Genomic DNA, 24,775 nt, shown 5'->3' with positions numbered 1-24,775 from the left:
GCTGTCGATTGAGCTTAACTTGTATTGAACCTGAAATATTCCTTAAGATACATTGTTCTAAATAGAAAGCGAGAGAAAAAACAAGAGAGATGGAGATACAGAGAGAGAGAGAGAGAGAGAGAGAGAAATGAAGAGGTGGAGTCCTTGGTGGACAACATGTCCCCTTTAACTTTGTTGTAAGTAAACAGGAAAGTCTTTAAGGCATTTGCAAGACGTTATGAGACCGTTATGCAATCATGCGTCCCTTAATACATCTTCATATAACATTATTTAGTCAAAAACAACAACCTGACATAAAAAATAATAAAAAAAAAAAATTAAAAAAAATTAAAAAAAAACTGTTTCAGACTATTTTGAGTGTATTTAATTTACAATTTGAAGAAAGCCCAAAACATGAAACAAATTCAGCTTTTTAAGATGAAAAACTTTTTAAGATGTTTAGCAGATGTTAATTAGATTATGATGCTTTTCATATGAAAATATCTAAAATAGACATCTTGGAGATGTACGTTTGCTATCTGGGAGGGTAATCTCATTTGATTCCAAAGTATTCGTGTGTACAGTAAAGTGCACTGGCATAAATTGTGGTGTATGAACAGGGTACCCCTTCAATCCTTAACTATGTGAAGGTGCAGATTTCTGACTCCCAACCCCCAAGGTGAAATTAATACATTTGATTGGTTAGATTTTTCTGTCACTCTGCCAATACAAATTAATTACAGAACCCTTCAAAATCTCCTGTTAAGTGGGATGCAGTAACGTTGAGTTACAGCACGATAATGAGTAGTTTATTGGCTGCCACAGACTGCATACACTCCATCAAACAGAAACAATGCGAAGATATTTATGGTCTACATTACATTTAAAGGGATAGTTCACCCAAAAATGAACATTTTCTCATTATTTACTCACCCTCATGATATCACAGGTGTGTATGACTTTCTTTCTTCACCAAAACAAATTTGAAGAAAATTAGAAAACTATCTTAGCTCAGTAGGTCCTTAAAATGCAAGTGAATGGAGATTTCTCTTTTGAAGGTCTAAAAATCACAGACAGTCAGCATAAATGTTATCGATACAACTCCAGCTTTTAAATTAATGTCTTCTAAATCGACAAGATCGCTTATTGTGCGAAAAAGATAAATATTTAAGTCTTTTTTTAACTGTAACTGCACGTGTGACATAATCGCATTGGCATTTGAAATACGCAAGAACCGAGGCGCTTGAGTCACAGCCGTGCGTTTGTGTGCTGATCCTGGATGTCTCAACCAGGTATGTATCATGGCAATGGTAATACACCACACGACACGAGAGACCGCTTGAACTCCACCCTCTCGTGAAGTTTACCGGAAGTGATGATTTAGAGTTAAATATTTATCTTTTTCGCACCAAAAGCAATCGTATCGCTTTAGAAGACATTAATTTAACAGCTGGAGTCGTATCAATAATGTTTATGCTGACTGTCTGTGATTTTTGGAGCTTCAAAAATTGGATCAACTTGCATTTTAAGGACCTACTGAGCTAAGATAGTTTTCTAATTTTTTTCAAATGTGTTCTGGTGAAGAAATAAAGTCATACATATCTGGGATATCATGAGGGTGAGTAAATAATGAGAACATTTTTGGGTGAACTACCCCATTAAGTTACGTTGTATACAATATATTTTAATATTTAATATTTATTTATATAATGCACATACATTGTTAATAGGGGTAAAAAGCGTTTCATAATTTGAATAACGTTTCCATCTCAGTTTATGTCACCCCTTCTCTGAAAGGTTTGAAGGGGCTAACTGCTTGCCTCTGGTTAAGTGTACACATGTGCACACTAAAACATACAATATCAACGTATTGACAGGATCAAAAACAAAAACCTATTGCGCAACTATATGCAACTGAAAATGCTGGAACATTTTTGAGGGTACCGCCGCTGATGACCGAGTTCAATTCTCAGACACAATCTCATAACAGGACTCTCATTTATCTGAGCATGAAGGAGAAAAGACATTTGTAATGGCAAAGTTGATGTCAAATGTAATAAAAATGTAAGTGATTTGCACGCTTTGCATGCCTGTGTGTGTTTCTCTCTGTCAGTAACACATTGTCATGACACCCACGTGTTCTGACATCATCAAAACAAACCTGTCCAAAACTAGCTGAGGGGACGCCACGGTGTCACTCTTTAAGGAGCGAAGATGTCAGAGGTCATGGTGATTGATACAAAAGAAGCAAAAGAGGGACATACACCCTTTAGAACAAAAAACACACACACACACACACACACACACACAAATAAAAAATAAAATACAATTATACAAAATCTCTTTTCAGTTCAATAAAGATTTGTCCTTTTTTAAAGAAATTATTGAGCATATATTTTGTACAAAGAAATGACTTTCTGAGACCTGCAGGGGCAAAGAGAAATTAAGCACAGGGCCTCCTTACATACGCTCATGCATAATCAATAAGCCAGTTGTCCCACAGTTTTCAATAAAACAAAATTTCAAGCTAATCTGTTAAACTCAATAATCCTGCCCCCTGATCTGACCTCTGGCCTCTAGTGAACCACTCATGCTAGACTGATTCTCTAGCAGTACTGATGTGAACCAGTGATTCAGGACGAAAGTCACCCACCCAAAGGAGGAAGCTTAATTCTGATATGATCTCTTTGGGTAAAAGTGTTGATTATACCAACAAACTGATAGTGAGTAGTAAGAAAACACTTGGCAAGGGTTGTTCATTACACATTTTCACTATAATGTGAGCAGTTCACCTCATTGGTGCTTCTTCAGAGTTATCCCCACATTTCCTGAAGCTTGTTGACCCCCATTCAAAGTCCTTTAGATCATAAAGGCATTCAACAAGATTATTCAAAGGTTATTTCTTAAAGTGATCAATAGGCTCCCAGCGAGCTTGACTTTTATAAACCTAAACAAAATGATTCACAAAGGTTGCAGTTTGATCTTGTTTTCTTTTCATCCAAAAAATTTGTTATAGATGCTTTGAGGCAACTTAGGAAAACCTACCAGGTAGGTATTTTCACAACTTTTCCATATCATTTTATTTTGGTTATATAAAAATTAAGGCACATTTGTAAGGTTGCCATTGTCAAGTAATTTGACAGTTCACACCAAAAGCAAAAATGCTGCGCAATGCAGCACACTAACAGCCAATCAGAATGTATTTGATTTTTTCTATACAGCTATGTGGAGCGGGATTTGCACCAGTGAGATTTCAGTGTGGCTACCCAAAACAACGCCACATGAATAGAAAACAAACGGCTTCAAAATTATTGCGGCTTGTTAGGCAAAAACTCATATTTGCATGGATGAGACTGGATTTATCGCTTGGTGTGAGGTGTAGTTTTCTGAACATTTTAAAAGTTTGTGCTACGCTGTAACCTAACTGCAACCAAAATGTTTGTGCATGCTGTGCCGATAATTTAAGTTCAAACTGAATCATGCAGGTGATCTACAGCAGAATGTGAGTTGAGCTGAAGCACACTGGGGCAACAGCTGTACAGATCCACGACGTTGAGAGTGTGTGAGAGTGTGCAGCACATACCGTCTCAGAATGTCTGGGGCAGGAGGTTGTTATTTGTGGCTCAGTGTCACACAAATATGTGCAGAGATAAACATACAGTACATACAGTCACACACACACACAAGCATCCGTAGAAGCACACACATTTTCACACATCCCAGCCACACACAAGCTTGCACACAATAGATCAGATATTTATCTATACCGGCAGCGCACACTGTCTTCCTGTTATCTTATTTAAGGCCCTACATCATGTGCTTGTGTGTCTGCAGTTGTGTGCACAAGTGTACATGTCTATGTGTATGACATCTGTACGATTAAACAGCTGAAGTTGTGTCTGACTGTATGTGTCTCTTTAGATGTCTTTCATCCATAAGAAATTGGTTTCAAACGGTGTAAACATCATTAACATCTCAAAGCACAAGCATCTCTATCTTTTTCAAAACACACTGAGGATACTTTGAAAAGTTTTGTTCAAGTTCACACCTCTAATTTAGTCTCATTCGATTTTTCATCTTGGACGTCTCTCTCTTTTCAATCTTCAGTGCTCTAGACAAATTCCATATAATGCCAGTGTTACTTCCATATGGATGATAATAAGTACTTTCATTTCATAGAAACTTTTTTCAGATACATTTAAACCTATGATCATAGTTTGCTACTTCCTTTAAACAAATCTCAAAACATATCTGCTGTTTTCATAGACACAAACTTAACATCACAATCAGAGCAAGAACTTTCGCTACAATATATTTGTGAGGACCAAATATCTGAAAATGTCCTCACTAATACCTCTGACTTGTGAGGACAGTCTTCACAAGATTCATGAACAGGCCAAATAATGTCCAAAAGGGGTATAATTGGGTGTTGAATTAAAGTGTAATTGTTATAATTAGCTTAAATCTAAGAACAATAGAAGTCTATGGGAGGTCCTCGTAAGGCCTAGAGGTGAAGACTTATTGTGAATTCAGATAAATTATTATGCTAATGTTGCATCCTGTACTTGTTTTCAACACATTTTCTTAGCACAGGCCAGCTGTTAGCATGGTTTTGGGGCTAGGTTTAGGGTGTAGTTATTATAATTAGCTTTAATTTTAGAACAATCATCTACAAAAGTCTATGGGAGGTCCTCACACGTACTGGCCCAGGTGTAAAGATTTTCAATTTTGTGTACAAAATGTGTGTGCATTTTGAGATAAATATTGCATTCTGCACTTATTTTCAAAACATTTTCTTAGCTCAGGCCAGCTGTTAGCATGACTTTGGATTTATCATTCAGAGATTAGCTAGACATCAATTCATTCAACTAAATTCACACACATTTCCAACGCCAACAGAGGAAAACACTGTCCAGATGTGGCCTTATTGCCAATGAAAAGTGCAGTGGGTTTATAGACAACCTGTGTGTGTCTGTTTGCATACATGTGTTATGCTAGCTAGCTAATGGAGGCTAAATCATGGCGAGGGAGGGAAACTCTTCTCTCTGTTAGCATACATGAGATTTATCTGCTCTTAGTGCATTAACTCTTGCAAATATGAACTCTGAGTGGCTGTATATCACTTATGTGCAGCAATGACAATAACAAACTTTCTCTTTTAGCACCTTTGCTTAAGTGTGCATGCTAAGAGGGAAATGAGTGAACAACTAGCTAAGAAAGGAATATTCATCCTCTGTCTTGTAGTGGGATCTTCAGATATGTGACCTTTTATGGTTGCCAAATATTAGTGATTGTTTTTCTATATATATATATATTTTTGGTTTTGCTTCAGTAGATGTTGGTTGAAAAGTTGTTGGTGTAATACTGAAGCACATAATATTTCAGTGATCGTTTTGCTTTGTTGGAGAAAATCCATCTTACTGTTGGAGCACTAATTATGAATGATGGATGAAATCATTGGGAATCAAGGGAGGAAATGAATTAAATAATTTATCATTGTTATGGTAACATCACTTGCCTGAATGCAACAGACCTCAGTCAGAGTAGACGAATGTAAACGAGGGCTTGAGGAACAGGAGTACAGTCTGTTCAGTATCTTGAACGTACAGTTGTGTATCTGAGGGTCGTTCAAAGAACCTGGTGAAAATTATTCACAAGCGTTTTCATTTGCATCAAAATTAAGCGTGATCATTTTTGTATCGAACAATAAATAAATGTGGTGTTTACTCTGGCAAAGCAATATTAGTCAGTCATACAGCCCAGATGTAAACTGCAGATGTTTCTCTGAGTTTTTGTTCTGGTTTTAGGGAAAAATCTCTATTTGCAGAATACATTTAGATATGGTAAAATATGTTATATTTAGCTTATTTGGCACTAATTGCCATTTTTTGGTTTTGCATATTACCTCAGAATAAATGTACATAACATTTAAAATCCTTTTCCAGAGTCAGCTACTGTTTTTTAAAGGATTCTCAGTATTTTAATGGCATTAATCCAGTTTAATCCAGGATTAAGTTTAATCCCCATCCAGAAATTCATGCATCAAAATGTCAAATTGTCTAAAGCACATCTGAACATCTTCAAGTCTGAGGTCATGACTTATAGTACCAACTCTGAGTTCATCCACTTCACTGACTCTCACTGTCTCTCTACTCCCAGAGGAATGCAGCGAGCGCATAATTAACAACATTAATTCAGCACATAAATTCCTGTTATCAAGGAAGCAAGTCAGATATGAAATGAAGGAGTGTGTCTTATCTGTCCGGGTGGGCTGCAGCAAAGCAGGACACCCTCACAACCGTTCATATGCAGACCAGACAAAAACAAACTGCATGATGGGTCATTTTTTGCAATGCATATTTGCTAGTCAAGCTCAATGTACTGTTATGAACATTAATTGGTTGTTTATCCCAGCTAGATGTCAGGGGTCCAAAGAAAAAATCAGTCTTATTACTCTTAAAACAGATCTTTAAGGATAGATACCACAGTTTGGTTCAAGAAAACTCAACTAGAGACTGTAAATCTGTCAGTGCCCTTGACAAAAAGCCTCTTGGCCGATTTTCGCTCAACTAACAGGGGAATTTTAATCAGGATCCTTTAGTGCAGGAACATATTTGTCACCTTCCCAAAAAACTAAATAAACAACATGACTCCCCAGAGTAACAACGCAATAAACTTTCCTACTGAAGACCTCTGACTGCCAGTGGAACTTCATTTGGTGATAGAGAATAAATATTCTAGACACAGGAGTCTCAAATACTTCTGGGACATCCCATTTCAGCATTTACAGGGACCATGGAATTCTACCAGGCTGGGTTGAGTTTTGCGAAATGGCTTGTTTAGAATGTTTTTTAAGGATAGTTTGTGTAAAAATGCATAAACTTGAATTAACTTACACGTGAGGATGTGTAAATAAAAAACAGAAATTTCGTTTTAGGGTGAACTATCCCTTTAAAATGTGCTGAACTGGAATCAGAACCCACTGTCAAATCGGCAGTAAAGAGAACATCACTTACACCTTGATGGTTAGTGTTTTATTCCATGTATAAAAAAAGTGTGCAAAATCTGCACCATCTGCAAAGTTTAGTAAAGATTCAACACAGACATTGAGCTGTACATGAACAAACTACAGAAATCCACATTTTGGTTTTTTGGTGAGTGTTTTGTAAGACTATGATATAACACTGGGTCTGCTATGAACAGAATAGAAGATTTACACAGAATAAATAATATTAATGATAAAACTCTTACTGTTTTGGGTTATAATGTAGCACCTTTACACTCTTAGAGGTATGAAAAATTAATCGAGATAGAAACAGAGTCCCTTTCTTTATCCTGTGTGAATTTCCAGTGTTAAGAATCGCTTAAATAAAAATAATTTTAAAAAAATTCAACAAACAATTTATAGCAAAGGTAGTTTGTGGTTTTGGCTGGTAATGTATTCAAATAAATTTTTTGTTGATCAAGTCGTTCAAGCTTTCTCTCTGTCTGTCTTTTTTAGGTAAAAGCACATAATTTGAATAAATATGCATTAAAATATTTTTATAGATTTGTCACATTTGACACATACTGTATCATCTCTGATGATAATACCAGATCAGATCTGCTTAAAAAATAGGCTTCATTTATCAGATGCTTCTTGATATCACCATCAAACGTAGGTGCTTTTTTTTTTCTATTCAAGCCTCAATTATTATTGGTTCCAAAATAACTTGAAAATGTCAACCGCTTTCATCTGGAGTGTCTAAAAATTAAAAGTGAGGAATAGCACAGGTGAAAGATAGTGGTTACGGGAGATATGTTGGTTATGGGTTTTGTCAGGCCATTCTCTTCCATATTTTACCCAAAGAGGAACATGCTCTGGTGTACTGCAGTTACACAGTATTATATTTTTAATTCCAAAGTTCTTCTACAATGTTCTCAAACTCAGGCATTCCTTGCTTCCAATGTTCTGAACTTGCTGATTTACATGGTCCATAAGTCCCAGGTTTGGTCTCATTTTTCAGCTTGAGAGTCCATTCTAAAGAAGCCAACTGGAGCATTGAGAAAGAATCTTCACTCAGGGGTGGGGCCAGAAGGGTGGCACAGGGTGTCAGCTGCCACCCTAAAAATGAGCTTTGCCACCCCACCCCAACTCAGACCCCGCTCGTGTCCTGGAGACAGTGTGCAATGGCTTAACCCGTCCGTGTTGCGCATGGTCCATAATAATGTTCCACCCTTGTCACAGCATCCCCCCCCCCATCCCCTGCTCAGATGGAATCCTCTGCAAGATGACACTGCACAACCCCCCCCCTTACTGGATGCCACCCCTTACTCGACTCTTGCCACTCCTGGCAAAAAATCCTGGACACGCCCCTGTCTTCACTTGATGAAAATGTGAAGAACCTGCAGGTATGATCCAATTTAGTGAGAACAGCAGACTTTTTTTTAACAGCATACTTTCTCGTGACTTTATTTCTTTCGTGGAACACAAAAGATGTTAGGCAGAAGGTTAGGGAGGCACATATCTGAAAATCTGTCTGCAAACGAGAGAAAGAAACAGACAAACATAGTCATTGGAATTACATGAAACGTGAAGTGGGGCTTTGGTACTGTTAAACAGTCATTTTCAGAGGCAGACTTTTGATTGTACTGAAGTTCTTCAAGTTCCTATTGTCTCAGGAGCTCACCTGTGTGTTTTTGTGCTACATGAGCAGTGCTCTCATGGCGGATTTGCTGATGCGGTTGCGTTGTTTTCTCCTCCGTTTCGGGGGATGAGGAGGTGGTTTGGGAGGTGTGCGAGGAGGGGAACGATGCGGAGGGGGAAATGTGGTTCCTGTTTACAACAAAGAGAGGGATTGAAAACTAGGACATTTTTATAATATGTTATATACTACTCACACACAATCCTCAAACAGATATAAAATTAGAATCTTAGGTGGCTATGCTGAGATGAGCAGTAATGCCTTAGGTGGTTATTTGTCAGTGTGTATGCATTTATGTGGTAATATCAGTGACACTTTGCATCAATTATGATGAAGTCAACTGAGATACTCGTAGGCAATTAGCTCACAAGAGAATCAAACCAAAAATCAAACGTTAGTACATAGAGGTGTAATGATCCATCGATCTGGATCGATGCACTGATCAATTAACCAACGATGCAATGTCATCGATACAACCAAGGATGGATTAAGACCTGAGAGGCCCATGGGCCGGTACACCGTGGAGGCCCCCCATGACGTGATTACGTTCACCTTTATGCGCTACAGGATGCTTATCAGATTTGGTTGGATTTTTCAAATAGATGGAAGAAAAGTTTGTAGCAATGTCTTACATGACCAATTATATGTACTTTTTAATTATGAACCGATTCAAAATCATGTGTTATTATTAGGGATGTGCATGGTTTTCAAATATCAAAATCACTATTCGACGGTCCGACGGTACCCGACAAATTTACAGATTTTGGGCCAGGCTCGGGTCAGTTTTTCAAGTAGGCTATAGGGTGAGTTACGGGCTGTTCACACATGCGTCTGCACTGTTTTTGAATTGTTTTTCTATGTAAACACGCACTGGACAGACATCTTCGATCATTGCGCTGCTCCACAACTCAGGACCGTGGCATTTTTTAGACTGCATTAAGTTTAAAAGAACTTTAATATTTATAAACGCATCTCAAGACACCTGTGTTCTGTTTCACCATTTGTTGCGCTGCATTAAGCTTTTTCAGCGCTGGTGTCACAAATCGACATTCTGATGAAGTTCAGGTTGCAAATTGGACTTAATGTGACTGTTCCACATGATTCCAGATTGTTTTCACCTGGCAAAGTTTCAGCACTTGTTAAATGGTGAGCAACTGTTTATTTCCCCTTTTGCTCTGGTGTGCAGACAATAATTACACAAGTTAAATTCTGAATCATTTAAAAATCAAAGCATCTGGAAGAAGTCCTATAATCCGTAGCGTTCACTGCCTCATGGAACGTGAACCTGCCCGGGCAGTATTACGCATTTTCCATTGATTAATAATAGGCCTACTATGTTGCAGGCAGTGACAGAGATTATTTTTGTTCAACTTTAATGTGATTTTATCATTTGAAGATCTATGTATTGTGCTATTGCGGCTCATAGCTCTCTGTGCAATTTATTCCCTGCTAATCAGAAATTGTGTTTGACGCATCCACATGGCAATGAACGTTCTTCATTCCTGAGTCCAGAGTCCCAAAAAATACACATTAACCGTTCGTGAACTCTCGCGGTTAACCAAGTATTACAAAAGTTTACCGTGCACATATTTAGGGTATTAAGGCATATTTCACTTTATCATTAAACATTAAATGCTTGCACGACTTAAACATTTTAAAGTCATCTATATACTGCTGCACGAATTCTGTTGAATTCTGTCGCTGAATTTTAACCATCAACTTTATACACAGACAGGGTAAACTGCACCTTATCTTTGTGTTTGGAAGCGTTTTGTAAACCAGACGCTGTTGTCTGTAGTCCTTCAAATAAACGCACTGCACCTATGAGAAGCAGAATCCCTGAGTGCACACTCGAGTGTCTATGCTCGCACTGCTGTCGTCCAGCATGCATTCGGCCGAACAAATGGTATTTCACATAAGGCTGACGTTTACGTGGATTTATAATAGATATCTCAAAATAAATAAATAATTTATTTAGAGCTCGGGCCCTTTGGGTTTAGAGGCCCCTGGGCAATGGCCCAATCCGCCTGGTGGTTAATCCGTCCTTGGATACAATGTGTACAGATCGATGTATACATTTTTTAAGACGCACCTTTATTTTAACACCAGCCACATATGCACGCATTTCCGTCATACGATGCAGCAACCTTATGATATTCATCTCACTTTATAAGTGCTAAATATGCTTCTCATGTGGGACACGGATGTGCGCAGGGTGATTGAAGTTGCGCCCTGCTCTATCCGTGTGTGTGCGCGTCAAAAGGGTGGCGAGCTCCGGTTACAGGATAGCATGGAGCAGCTCACATGCGCGATTAAATCGGGCTTCCCTCAATATGGTGGCGCATGCTACACATTTGAATCATACATGAGAATTTTGGCTTTTGAAGCACTTTGGAGTAATTCAACCATGTCAAATGACTAGATGTTATGAACAGCACTGACGATGGAAAGTGGAAACGCTTGCCCTGCTGCACCAACATCAATTACAAGACTTTCCACATCTTCACATCAACACACTTACTAATATGTATCACTGTTAACTGTAACAGAATTTTTCAATACAACCGTGGAAGGATGTAGCCAAGAAAAAATACAGATAGCACATACTTTCCAGTCATGGGTGTGTAAGTATTTTGGATTGAAAGACTTGCTTGACTTTTGTAGAGATGACAAATTGTCACTGTAGTGCTTCCCTCATTCCACAAACCAATGAGCTGTCATCAAACGATTGATGATGACTTGTATGTGATTGTATGACTATTTTTTGTATTATTTATTTTTTTGCTTTATTTGTGGCTGTCCCAATGTGGATACTGGATTTGCACTTTTCAGAGATGATAAATGTAATTGACTGTATAAAATAGGCACATAATATCATAATATCGATCGCAGACCCCTGAATCTTATGTAATCAAAATCGTATTGTGGCAGACTTTGAGGTATTGGCAAACATCGGATCACTGGCTAAGAGAATCGATACAAGATTGTATTACAAGTGGGTAAAACACAGCTTACAATGTGCTCTGCAAAATTTTCCACTGCAGCTTCTATGTGGTGGAAGAGACAAAAAGGCCAGCACTGGACACTTTTTAGGGTAAAAACCCAGCATCCTGGTTCAATTATGCTGCGGATATTACAAAAAATCTGCCCAGTTTTTACATTTACATTTATAAGAAATATTCCGGGTTCAATACAAGTCAAGCTTAGTCGACAGCATTTGAGGCATAATGTTGAATACCATAAAAATAAATTTTCTTTAAAGAAAGCAAAAATCGAGGTTACAGTGAGGCACTTACAATGGAAGTCAATGGGGCCAATTTTTGGAGGGTTTAAAGGCAGAAATGTAAAGCTCATAATTTTATAAAAGCACTAAATTTTCAGTTAAAACTCATGTATTATTTGAGCTGTAAAGTTGTTTAAATCGTCATTTTTACAGTCATTTTAGGGTTTGTTGACATTACACGGTCATGGCAACAAAGTTATACAATTGTCTATAACTTTACATATAGATGTTAGTAAGTGATGTTTATGTCATGTGGCTATACTTTTGAAACAGTGAGTATTTTAACGTTCAAAAATTGGCCCCCATTCACTTTCATTAAAAGTGTCTCACTGTAACCCAGATTTGTGCTTTTTTTAAAGAAAAGGAGGGATGAGTCGAAATACATTTTTGTGGTAATCAACGTTATGCCTTAAATGCTGTCGACTGAGCTTAACTTGTATTGAACCCGGAATATTCCTTTAACAGTAGTGCGTGGATGCATTCTGTTTGTTTTATGGTTTTATAGCTGTGTATACTGTATTGTTCATGTGTATGTTATTTACCTATTCGTTGTGTGGTTGTGGTTATGTGCTCGTGTTGATGCTTGTGGTGGAGCTGCTGTAGTTTATCGTCCTGTTGTGTACTTGTTTGCTGTACTTTGAGGTGATGTTTGAGTTTTTCTTCATCTAGGAGTTTGTGCAGTAACAACAGTTCTTCCATCTCCTCCTCCTTAGCGTTTTTCTCCACTTGTGGGCTGGAACCTCTCCTCTTCTCCTCCTCTTTACTCCCTACGTCTGAAGTCTCATTACTTCTCACTCTCTTACTGTTCTCCTCGGAAGACAGAAACACATCTCCTTGATTTTGATTGGATCTTTCTGTGGCGTTTGAAGTGAGCTGATCTGTCTGTCTGGTCAGCTCTGTGGGCAGGGCTTTATTTTCATGATTCTGATTGGTCCCTGCAGCAAAGTTGGGTTCATGTCTTTGTAAATGCTCGATTTCTTCACTATTGGTGTAGCTGATTTCTTGCGTGATGTTTGAGTGATGCTTAAATGTCTTATTGGTCAGTTCCATTAAACCAGTCTTATATTCAGATGTCTGATTGGTTTTACTTTGGTTAGCATTAGTCTGTGATTCAAATGGCATATTTGATAGCTCTCTTTCGCTGACCTTTGTAATATTGAGCAGAGAAGAATTAAGCTTCTCAGTTTCTTCTCGCTCTGTATGATTCGGCAGCGGAGTCGCCTTTGTGTCATTCATGTTGCCATGATGTCTCCATCCATCCCCAGGGTAATGGAGATGACCTTTGCTCCCTCCATACTGCGTTTCATTCAGAGCCCAGCCATCACGGCCGAAATGGAGCTTGATCTCTCCAGAAGGTTGGAAGGCATCTGGTGCTCCCGACTCAGAGAGCCTCTCCTTGGGCAGCCAGCTTTGGCTCAGTAGGTCCTCCAGGCTGAGCCTCTGGTTATGTTTGAGTTCATCTCTGCGGTGGAGCTCATCTTTAGTGCGAGGTTTCCCAGAGCGATCTCGTGCTTCCTGTTTGTTTGCAGATGACTTCCTACGCTGGGGGGAACGAGGGGCTGGCTGACAGCGACACTCAACATGGTCAAGGACAGAGACAATGGCTTTATCGTAGAGTGGCCTCTTGTTCACATACTGTATCTTCATCACCTGAGGATGAAAAGGAAGAGACAGTGAAAATTGTATTTTTAAACTTAAATGAAAAAATTACAATTCTGTCATCTTTTACTCACCCCAATGTTGATCTAAACCTGTATGACTTTCATTCTAACGTTGAATATAAAAGGAGATGCTTGGCAGAATGTGTAGGGACTGACAGCTTTAGTCACCATACACTTTAATTAAATGGAAAAAGACACAATGAAAGTAAATGGTGACTGGGGCATCCCTTATTGTGTTCAATGGAAGAAAGAAAGTCATACGGGTTCAAAACATCATGAGGGTGAGTAAATGATAACAGAATTTTTGTTTTTGGGTGAACTATTCACTCATATAGCTATTTGCAGCAGAAAAGCAACCTAAAGATGGCGATTTCCAGCAACATGAACGACAACGATCTTGGGCGTGTCAAGCGACACAATGCTGAGAAAAGTCTCAAAGTTGAGAAAACTAAGTGAGTTTCATGCATTCATAATCATTCATGATATGATGCATCATGCATTGCTGAAATGTATGTGCAACACTTTCCCCTTCAGCAAGAAAACTGATTCCTTGACAAATTAGTATAACATTTTTTTTTTTATTATTATTATTTCAAGACATCTCTTATGTGATCAGATTTTCAAAAGGCATGGCCAGTTGTGAAGGCTACCAATAAAATTTTTGTCTTCTTTTCCAGTAAAGATATCTAAACATCCTTAAAACAAGATACAAAACATAAGATAAAAAGTCATGTTTTCAGAAAATCAAACCAAATTTAGCATGTATGCTGTAAATGTTGTAAGACTTAATATCTTTTGTAATTTTTCTTCTTAAAGGAATATTCCAGGTTCAATAAAAGTTAAGCACAATTGACAGTATTTGAGGCATAATGTTGATTACAACCAAAAAAAACTTTTCTTTTAAGAAAAAGCAAAAATCTCAGTGAGGCACTTACAATGGAAGTGAATTGGGCAGATCAGTAAATGTTAAAATACTTACTGTTTAAAATTATAAGCACAAGATGTAAACAATATGCATGTTAACATGATTTTATTGTGATAAAATCACTTACTAACCTTTTCTGTGTAAAGCTATATTCAATTTTACAACTTAATTGCCATGACGCCTCAAACCCTAAAACCCAAAAACGACCGTAAAAATGGCGGTCAACAATTTTACAGCTTAAATAATACACAAGTTTTAACAGAAAATCAATGTAAGTGATTTTATAAAATTATAAGCATAACATTTCTGCTTTTAAACCCTCCAAAAAATTGGCCCCACTCATTTTGCTTTTTACAGAAAAGGAGGGATGAAATTTACAGTATTTGAGGGATCGAAATACATTTTTGTGTTAACATTATGCCACAGATGCTGTCATCTGAGCTTAACTTGTATTGAACCCAGTAATATTCCTTTAAGATGTTTTTTTTTTTTTTTTTTTTTTTTTTGCAGTGTTCAACGGCCAACAATACAGCCACTCAGCGACCTCCAGTGATAAAATCACTGTATGTTTAAACGGAGCATTGCACTGGCTACAGGTGTATGTGAGCATGTGTGTGTACCTGTAGGTATCGTGTGTGTGTAAGTACAGGAACACACTGCAGGCTCTTGGTATTACAGCACCCTGAACACCTCTGCACCTCCACACACGGAGGCCACAACAGGAAATTTGAATAACTACGGTCCAACATGGAGCGGGTGACCTCGATGACCTCTGTCCTGACCTTACAGATGGCTTGCTGAGCAGGCTGAGCATCTGAAGACAAACATAGAAACACACAGGCTACACAATTACATCTGTCATGATCCACATGAGAAACATGACTGTGACGAGGAGGAGAGTGTGGCCAGGCTGTGAGGGTACACGGCCGGCGCTGAATCAGATAAAGGGGGGCCGGAGACACCAGTTCGAGAGAGAGAGAGAGAGAAAGAGAGACGCACGTGGCCGCGTTGCATATGTGTGTGTTTGTTTATGTTTGTTTTATGTTGAGTTTGATATTAAACTTTACGTTGACTGTTCAGCCGGTTCCCGCCTCCTCCTTGTCCACCTTTACCTGCTACAATGACATTTCACATATGCCCATGAAGAAACTTGCTGAGACAATAATAGGGAGTTGCAAGGTTGTTGCTTTATGGCTCAAGTCCCTCAATCAATGTAAATCAATGAGATTTTTTTCCTGCCTGTTTTAGCATCTGCCAGGCAGAAACTTGTAAGTCGGATTGATCAGAAAAGTAATAGCACTCCTCTCCTCAACAAGACGATTTGAGGCATCATTCATGTCCGTAGCAAAAACGGTGTGAGATAAGTTATGTCCCAAAGTTAAATACATGGGGTTTGGGGTTTAAAAAAAAAACTCTATTTTGATTTCTGTCTGTGCCTCGATGAACAGATGTGTTGAAAGCGTCTGTGTTTTCCTCAAATTGCTCATTCAGCATGTGTAGTAATGAACAGTCCTTGTGGGAGTTCGTCAAATTCTCTCTTCCACAATGATTATAGTATATGGAAATACAGATGCTCTGACACAGCGGTTTCATGACACCTTAGACACATTAACTCCTCTGAATGGGTGACTGACAGATAGATTTGCTGACTTTGGATCACTATTGTGATAAGTAGATAATTAATTGAAAGCTGAAGTCATCACTTACATACACTTACGCACACAGAACCATCAGTCATCTTATGGCAGCTAATGTCTTCCAAACTGCTCTGCATTGAGCTTTTGGTATGATACATAATTACAGTAATTCATGTAGTATAAAACTATTGTTACAGTTACAGTCTTTCTTTAAAAGTTGATTTAGAATTTTTTAAAGAAAACTTTTATGAAAGAACAACATCTTGACAGATGAGCAACAATAACCAAGAAATGAGAGACAAAACAATGTTAACCAGACTAACCGAGAAGACTCCGTGGCAGTCGATTGCTGGTGTCATTGTCATGGTGACCATCTGGCTCGACCTCTGGAGAGCAAAATAACATTAACTTCAGCATTTAAAGCACAACAATTATTTACAACCAACAATTATCACTATGAATGTCATAAGATTCTTAACGACACATTGTCTGATTATGTATGCAATGCAATTTAAGAGGAAGAAAGACAGGAATAGAGCATATGATCACTTAAGTACATAAACAAATGTTCATGGCATCTTGTTTTTATTTTCAAAGGATAAAAGTAAGAGTAGAAGAGCGCTGGGACGTCAAACCATGCCTAAAGCTTACTGCCTTACAAAGTTTTACTAAAGCTTTGTGCACTGAGTGATATTTTAAGAGGGCACATTTAATAAGAGACATAACTAGACAAAGTTATTAATGTGAACTTTTTAATGTAAGTCATTCTGGATAAAAGTGTCTGCTAAATGTAAATGAGGACAATATAGTAAAAGGTCAAATAGGCAATTTGAAAGAAGTGTTAAAAAAGCAAATCAGACATAATTTACTCACCCTTTTGTAGTTTCAAAGGTATATGACTTTCTTTCTCCCATGAAACACAAAAGGAGCTATTAGCAGAATGTCCAAGCTGCTCTTTGCCACAAAATTATAGTGACTGGTATAAGGCAAGATTTTCAGTGAATAATGACTTAAATTTCTGTCTGTTCCTAGCACAATGCTATCATATGGCCTCAGAAGACTCATAATATAGTGTACAAGTAGTATGGACGACTTATATTATGTCTCTTTTGAAGCATGGTCTTCATATATTTTCATTGTAAGAAAGAGAGCAGTTCTGACATTCTGCTAAACTTCCCTTTGTTGTTCCAAGGAAGAAAGAAAGTCATATGGGTTTGAGAAGACATGCGGGTGAGTACGTAATGGCAGAATTTTCATATTTGGTTGGACCATTCCTTTATTATAGATTGGCTTTTTTTAACACCTCTGTCAAAGCCACTATTTGACCAAGAGATTAAAGATCCATAATGAGATATGGATGGAATTAGGTTTGAGAGTTTGTTTGAGAACAGCAAACTCTCAAATTATGTTTTGGGTGTGTCTGAGAACAGCATGAGAACAGTATGTGAGATATTTCAAGAGAGCTGATTTACCTATGGACTCAGAGAACAGCAGAAACTGCAGATCCTGCATAGAGGACACAGATCCACCCTTCACCAACTCAACCACTGCAGCCGGGAGAGGATCGGCCTAGGAGAGAGACAGTCAGTCAGTCAAAAAAAACTAAAAAAAACTCAAATGAAGCAGAACCAGAAGGTTTTTAAAAGCCTTAAAGGAATATTCCAGATTCAAAACAAGTTAAGCTCAATCGACATCATCTGTGGAATAATAGACCTTATTCATACTAGCGCCATCTTTGATTTTTAATGGGAATGAGAATGAGGCTGTGAGGGATAGACTTACCATATCTTCAATGGCACGAACGGTAAAAGCTGTAAAAAGCTCCTAGATCACATCTGATTTTCCACAACTCATGTTGTCTTGAGTTCTTTGTCTACCGAATGCTCTTGGACAGATATTTTAGAAATTTTTTGTCCACAGTATGATCCAAAACCACTTTAAACTGCAGTACAGCCCATTGAAGGGACTGTACATCTATCCCTCACAGCCTCACTATCATTCCCTTTAAAAATCAAAGATGGCGCTAGCGTGAATAAGGTCTATACTGATTACCACAAAAATAAATTTTGACATGCCCCTTTTTTTTCTTGAAAAAAAGAAAGCACAAATCAGATGACAGTGAGGCACTTACAATGGAAGTGAATGACTGCCAATTTTTTAATGTTAAAATACTCACTTTTTCAAAAGTATAGCCACAAGATATAAACAATATGCATGTAAACATGATTTTAGTGTGATCACATCTCTTACTAACCTTTTCACTTTACACTTTTTAATGTGTAAAGTTATAGCCAAATTATAAGCATAACATTTCTGCTTTTAAACCCTCCAAAAAATTGGCCCCACTCATTTTGCTTTTTACAGAAAAGGAGGGATGAAATTTACAGTATTTGAGGGATCGAAATACATTTTTGTGTTAACATTATGCCACAGATGCTGTCATCTGAGCTTAACTTGTATTGAACCCAGTAATATTCCTTACTTCATTGCCATGACGATGTAATGTCAACAAAACCTAAAACCCTAAAATGACTGTAAAAAATGACGATTTAAACAACTTTACAGCTCAAACAATACATGAGTTTTATGAGTTTAAGAATTAATGTAAGTGTTTTTATAAAATTATAAACATCAAATTTCTGACTTTAAATCCTCCAAAAATTGGCCCCGTAAGTGCCTCACTGTAACCTTGATTTTGCCTTTTTTAAAGAAAAGGAGTGACGAGTCGAAATAAATGTTTGTGATAATCAATGGGCTACTTGCACAACTGCTTCCGCATTCTAAGTAGCGCGGCTCAGGCGTTTCCGGTTACAGCGTTCAGTGCACCTACGTGCAGAGATTTATTCATTGGAAGGCAGATTATTTCTTTTTTTTTTTTAGGGCTGTCAGTCGATTAAATAAATAAATCACATTTATGGCACTAATGTACACAGTATATATATAGATGTACAGACGTACAGGCAGACAGACAGACAGACAGACAGAGAGAGAGAGAGAGAGAGAGATAGATAGATAGATAGATAGATAGATAGATAGATAGATAGATAGATAGATAGTTTACCAACCATTGTATAAACATATTTGACCACGGAAAGCCATGACTGACTGATCAGAATCTAATATTCCAGTGTGAAAATATAAAGGCATGTGAATGTGTTGTGTGAGTGATTATGTGACAGAGGCACAGAGTGCTTTGGATGCTAGCTTGTCTCAGGGTGTCAGTGCAGGTCTTGGGGACACAATAGCCCTGTTCATACAGCGTGTCCAGACAGGGGCCACTGACCCTTGTCTTCCCGACTTCATCTGGCAGCATTTATGCAGGACACAGGATAGAGGGCAGAAAGGAAGTGGGGGATGGAGATATGGAGCAAAAGAGGAGTTAAGAGGAGAGGTGAGAATGAGGAGGAGAAATATAGAGATGGATGGATAAAGGAATCTGCCGGAAGTATGGAATTTTTCAGCAACCACCGTGATAAGGAAATCAGTCACATTCCGAGTGATTCAGAGAATTTGGCAAGGGCAGTGCAAACTTAAGAATGCAAGCATTCCAAAAATTAAGAAAACATCCATGATGAACCACACCTCTTTCAATTTTTAATTTAAAATGATAGTTCACCCAAAAGAAAGTCCTGTCATCATTTACTCAGTTTATTCCAAATCTGTATGTCTTATTTTTTTTCTTCCAAGGAACACAAAAGGAGATGTTATGCAGTATAGCAGTCTCAGTCACCATTCACTTTCATTGCATCTTTTGTCAATACAATGAAAGAGAACAGTGACTGAGGGTGTCCTTCTCCCAAACATCTCCATTTGTGTTCCTTGGAAGAAAGAAAGTCACATGAGTTTCACATGAGAGTAAGCAAATGATGACAGAATTTGTATTTTTGGGTGAACTATCCCTTTAACAGAAGTCTTCTGGGCTCATACATGCATAGTGAATCACTGTGTTTTATACTCCTGGGAGCGAAACACTGGTGATCCTATTTTGTCTGAATGCATAAATCTACTGAAACATCAATTTTCTGTCTTGATTTTTTTTTTTTGCTCTTTATCTCCGTCATATTCTCAAGCACTCAGTCATCCAGTTGTGCATACTGTACACTAAAAGATTTCTGCCAATACGACAGCATGGTTTTAATTGAGATCTTACACAGTGAATCCACCAAGAGATAGACATCGATAAGCAGGTGTACATTGTTGGATGAAATGTTGTCATGGTGATTTGCTGCATAAATGAGCTCATCATGGCACAGATGTGCATACGCTGTGTTCGCTGGCATGTTGATTTGCATTCTAGCAGGAAAAAATGAAAACACAACACACATGCTTGCAGACATATGCATGCATATTGTACACACATACACATTCACACACCCAAACAATTAATAATCATTTATAAGGGAGGCACAGACACACAAACACACTAACTGTAATTGCTTTATGGCAACCTATATAATACATAGTATCAAACTTAGACAAAAGAAAAAAAAAAGCACCAGATGGCATCCACACAGACAAACTCTTTGATTTTACCCAGAGGAAACCGCTTTATTGGTCAGCAGTTGCTCTTTCATATCTCAGAACACTCAATGGAGTTCTCAGATATGATTAATTGACATATCAACTTTGTCTCAGATGTTTCTCCTAAAATTCCCCAGGAGCAATAAATATAGTCATGAGGCCATTTTTGACAACAGTTTAAGCAACAACAACAAAAAACTATAGAGCTATAAAACTAATGTGAGTAACTAACACAGCTCTCTTATAATTTAGTCTTGGAAGAATTCTGAGAATGAGAAATGTTTAAGTTCATGTTAATACCACTGACTATTGGAAAACATTGGTATCTTGGCAAATTTGAGCAGAGTTTAAGATATTAAGATCTCTTTTGAAACTCTAGACTACAAGAGTCACTTGGGATTACTAGATTCTTTTACTCAGGAGAAAAATCTGAGAAACAGATCAAAACTACATTGACAGAATGTTCAAATGGGCAAAGGCCATGTCCATACTTAGCCTTTTCGTTTTCAGTTTCTTAATGTCATTGCTTTCCAAAGTATGCGGTTATGGAGAACCTTTTTAAAATTCTGCATTTTCGGTGGAGGAAAATGGTGTTAGTGTGGATTAAAGGCTTAAACCAGAGACTGCTTAGTAGAGACGGGTCACTTTTATTAAAATGAATGGGGGAAATTGGAACACCCAGTGGTCAACAGATGTAGAAAAGAAAGTCCCACCATTTCAAACATGGCTGCGGAGTGACTGGACTTGCCTAAAAAGACTTTGCTTAAACATAGCAAAATCAATGCTTTTTCAAATGAAAACATATTAGCATGGATGTGGCCCAAGCCTATCTATCTATCTATCTGTCTGTCTGTCTGTCTGTCTGTCAGAGAAGGTTTTGCCAAGCCAACATCAAACTTTACCTATCTAGTTCAATCTAAAATCAAAATGAGCTTCACTGACACTTGCAGGTGGCCTCATCATCAATGTTGTAAATGGTCATACACACACTGATGTTTGTGTTGGAGCCAGCCATGCTGGACTGCTCCAAATATCAACAGAGATTAAAGTGCTTTCTGGTATTGTGGAGCAGTGGCGGAATGCACAGCCCATGTTGTGGAGTAATGATACAGAATTACACATCTGCTGACAATGCACACACATGAGCCCATATAATCTACTAACACATGCAAATATGCATTTGGATTGGTTTATGTAACTGCAAGAAATAATTGCAAGTATGGGTTTAATTTTTATAATATGTCAATTAAAACGTATAATCAAGAGATTATGACTTACAGTGACCCAGTGGGATGTTTCCACTCATACCACACAACATAAAGAGATGAAACATTATGTTCTTCCAAGGGGAACTCCTGAAAAGTGCATCTTAAAGTTGAGAGGGTTCATAATCACAGCTTTTAAAATGGATTTGATCTTACATTTCCCTTCCAGCAAGGAATTACATATCAAGCCTTAAAATTTCAGCACTTCCTCATTAATTCCACTTTTCATTGAATAAAATTGTTGAAAGGTGCGTGTTTTAGAGATGCCATGAGCTCTTTGTCTAGATCCATTTGTCTTATTAGCACATTCACGATGCATTCATCTAGTGCAGCTCTCTCTCTCTTGATTTCATCATTTTTACATTTTTAAAATCCATAGCCACAAAGCAAAAATGGTTCAATGGTTCCTGGAGACTTTAGGCACTAAAGCCATTTAATAGTATTACCCAAGGAGACCGAAAGAATCATATGCATAAAAGTAAAATGGCACGTGAAGATATTACAGTTAAGACTTCTGGTAGGTCATTCAAGCTGCTCAGGAAGTTTCGCTGTGGGGTGTCAATGGTCACACTGCATGACTACAGCACTAGCTATTGTGGCAGTTACATTGATGAAAGGAGCTTTGAAGTACTGGGAAGAAAATTTGCTCCTGTATACTCATACACACACGTGCATACAGTATGTGCTCACACAAATGCAAGCAAACAGTTGACTTGTTTTAAAGGAATAGGTCACCCTAAAATAAAAATGTTGTTATTATGTACTTTTCCTTATAGATACTGTATATATATATTTACAGTATATATACATATATCAAATTCCGAAAAGGACACACAAAAAACACTATAGACAGTCAATACAACTCTCTCTGCGTGCTATATTCCGAGTTTTCTGAAGCCACAATAGCTCGTTGTTTGTAACCTGCCGAAATTGAAGTCGTTTTTCACTGATAATCTTCCCATCCAAGCTCAAATCTAATTCGCGCTGTCGTTCAGATTACAAAATAGCATACCGACTCATTGCTCCAGGTTTGACGCATTGCGTTGTCCCTGACGCCAAACCCCATTGGTTCTTGCATGTTTCACAGCTGAACAAAACATGCTAGTTCAAATATGTGGAAATGTAGCCTTTTTGAAGATTCACAGGTATGGAAAAGCGCTAAAATAAGATCGTTCCACAGAATACATACAATAACAGCAAAAATAACAGGTTTAGAACAACATGAGGGTGAGTAAACGATGACAGAATTGTCGTTTTGGGGTGAACTATACCTTTAATAAGTACTCTAAGAAACTCAAAAAAAAGTTATTACCTCCGCACTGCCAAACCGCAGACACGCCGCCGCAAGCACCGCGAGAAGTAGCGGGATCCGCGAGCTCATCTTGCTGCCGTGCCGCTGCGGGACTCCGCGGGACAGCGCGCATTGAGAGAAATGCGCACGAGAAGCTCAGCACCTGGCGCTGGGGACAGCAGCGGCTCGTGAGCAAATAGCGGGTTAATTAAGCAGCAGTTCTGAGTCCCTCAGTGGCTGTGCAGGCTTGACATTCTTCTCGGTGCGCAAACATTCAAATTGCCCTCCACCGCAGAATGAGTCTCTTTTCTGAGGAGCAAGCGGCCCATTTGAAGTCCTTTGAAAGGCAGTTTGCGGATTAAAGCGAAAAGAGTTTTAAAGATCAAATTGGACTTTTTGTTTTAATCTAAAATAGGCCATTCTTCAAGAAAATCCTCCGTAACTCTTTAACTCCACATCACCGTTGATTGAGTATAAAAACAGTTAAATAGTAGGTATACTATTTATATTGCATTCACAATCTAAGATGTTCCAAGTGTAAGACACGAGAATCCCTTCGTCCAGTTCTTCACATTGGCTGCAATGAAAGCGACATTTATAAGTTATATATAACTCTGGTCGTGCAGTTTTCTTATCAATGTCCAGCACGTGCACGGCCCTGCGCGAGCTGTCTGTGCTGCGTTGATTATGGGACTGTGACTCAGAGGAGTTCCAGTGGTCTGTATGTGGACTCTTATCTTCCCCTCCCCTTAAAGGCAGGGCTGCACTAACTGGGAGAGGACGGGAGGTTGGTGAGGAGCTCAGGAGTCTTAATTATATGTCAAACTATATTATATAGAATAACAATTTGAGTGCAAATTTTAATTGAAAATTGTACATTAATTTAAAAAGGTCTTTTGGTTCTTTCCCCATTTGTTTGCGTGAGAGCATGCTCTGGATTTTGCACGTTTGTGCAAAACCTGACGATCCATGTTATACCAGCATGATTTGAGAATGTTCCAAAGAACACCTTGTGTGTGTCAATGGAGAGGAAATCTGACCTTTTGTTTAAAGTAGTTAACATGGTCAGTGTCACAGATCTGCTTATTTGATAAGGGACCTAGAAACAGTGTAGAATCTCAAAAGTTTCTTCTTCATTTTACGTCATCAAAAAAAAAAGAAAATATAAATGAAAACATTTCCCAGATTTTCAGTGTGGTGTCTTTCGGGTACTACTATTTTGTCATTGGCCTAAATATTCATATTTGGATGTACATGAACTACTGGTATGTTTGTTAATTATGTATTCATGAAATGTATTTTAAAATCCAATCAGTTTTAGCTTTATTAGAAGCTAAAATGCCCAAGAAAATTAATAATAGTATTGTGATACTTTGATTACTGATTGAGAAACAGATCAATATTTAAGTCCTTTTTTATTATAAATTCTCCTCCCTGCCCATTAGGTGGCGATATGCATGAAGAATGTGTATAGCCAAAAACAACAGAAGAAAAATGTGAAAGTGAAAGTGGAGATTGATAGTAAAAAG

General features: G+C 38.0%; 1 protein-coding gene across 3 annotated transcripts; it reads right to left on the bottom strand.

Annotated features, from left to right (window-relative positions):
* Nucleotides 1-1,592: 1,592 nt before the first annotated feature.
* Nucleotides 1,593-23,962, bottom strand: pdgfbb (platelet-derived growth factor beta polypeptide b). Of its 3 annotated transcripts, none has more exons than XM_051713670.1 (8): nucleotides 23,268-23,962; nucleotides 20,320-20,462; nucleotides 17,642-17,738; nucleotides 16,493-16,555; nucleotides 15,153-15,346; nucleotides 12,489-13,596; nucleotides 8,649-8,794; nucleotides 1,593-5,616 (listed from the first exon to the last, which is right to left on the bottom strand). In XM_051713670.1, exons 1-7 carry the CDS (start codon nucleotides 23,377-23,379, stop codon nucleotides 8,664-8,666), a joined length of 1,848 nt encoding a protein of 615 aa, XP_051569630.1. In that variant the 5' UTR covers nucleotides 23,380-23,962; the 3' UTR covers nucleotides 1,593-5,616; nucleotides 8,649-8,663. The 3 variants fall into 3 exon arrangements, with proteins under 3 accessions (XP_051569630.1, XP_051569628.1, XP_051569631.1); XM_051713668.1 differs by lacking the exon at nucleotides 1,593-5,616 and adding an exon at nucleotides 8,281-8,498 and having other exon boundaries at nucleotides 23,268-23,959; XM_051713671.1 differs by lacking the exons at nucleotides 1,593-5,616; nucleotides 20,320-20,462 and adding an exon at nucleotides 8,281-8,498 and having other exon boundaries at nucleotides 23,268-23,952.
* Nucleotides 23,963-24,775: the final 813 nt, after the last annotated feature.

Source organism: Myxocyprinus asiaticus, chromosome 13 (genome assembly GCF_019703515.2).
Source record: "Myxocyprinus asiaticus isolate MX2 ecotype Aquarium Trade chromosome 13, UBuf_Myxa_2, whole genome shotgun sequence".
Classification (NCBI taxonomy): domain Eukaryota; kingdom Metazoa; phylum Chordata; class Actinopteri; order Cypriniformes; family Catostomidae; genus Myxocyprinus; species Myxocyprinus asiaticus.
The sequence above is the reverse complement of the archived record's forward strand: the minus strand, read 5'-3'. Positions and strand labels throughout refer to the sequence as shown.

Coding starts and splice junctions, on each gene's coding strand:
- pdgfbb (XM_051713670.1), bottom strand. CDS start 23,379: ATGCGCGCTGTCCCGCGGAGTCCCGCAGCGGCACGGCAGCAAGATGAG. Junction 16,556..17,641: donor GCTGTTCTCTGAGTCCATAG/GTAAATCAGCTC, acceptor TTTGCTCTCCAG/AGGTCGAGCCAGATGGTCAC. Junction 8,795..12,488: donor CACAACCACACAACGAATAG/GTAAATAACATA, acceptor TGTTGTAAACAG/GAACCACATTTCCCCCTCCG.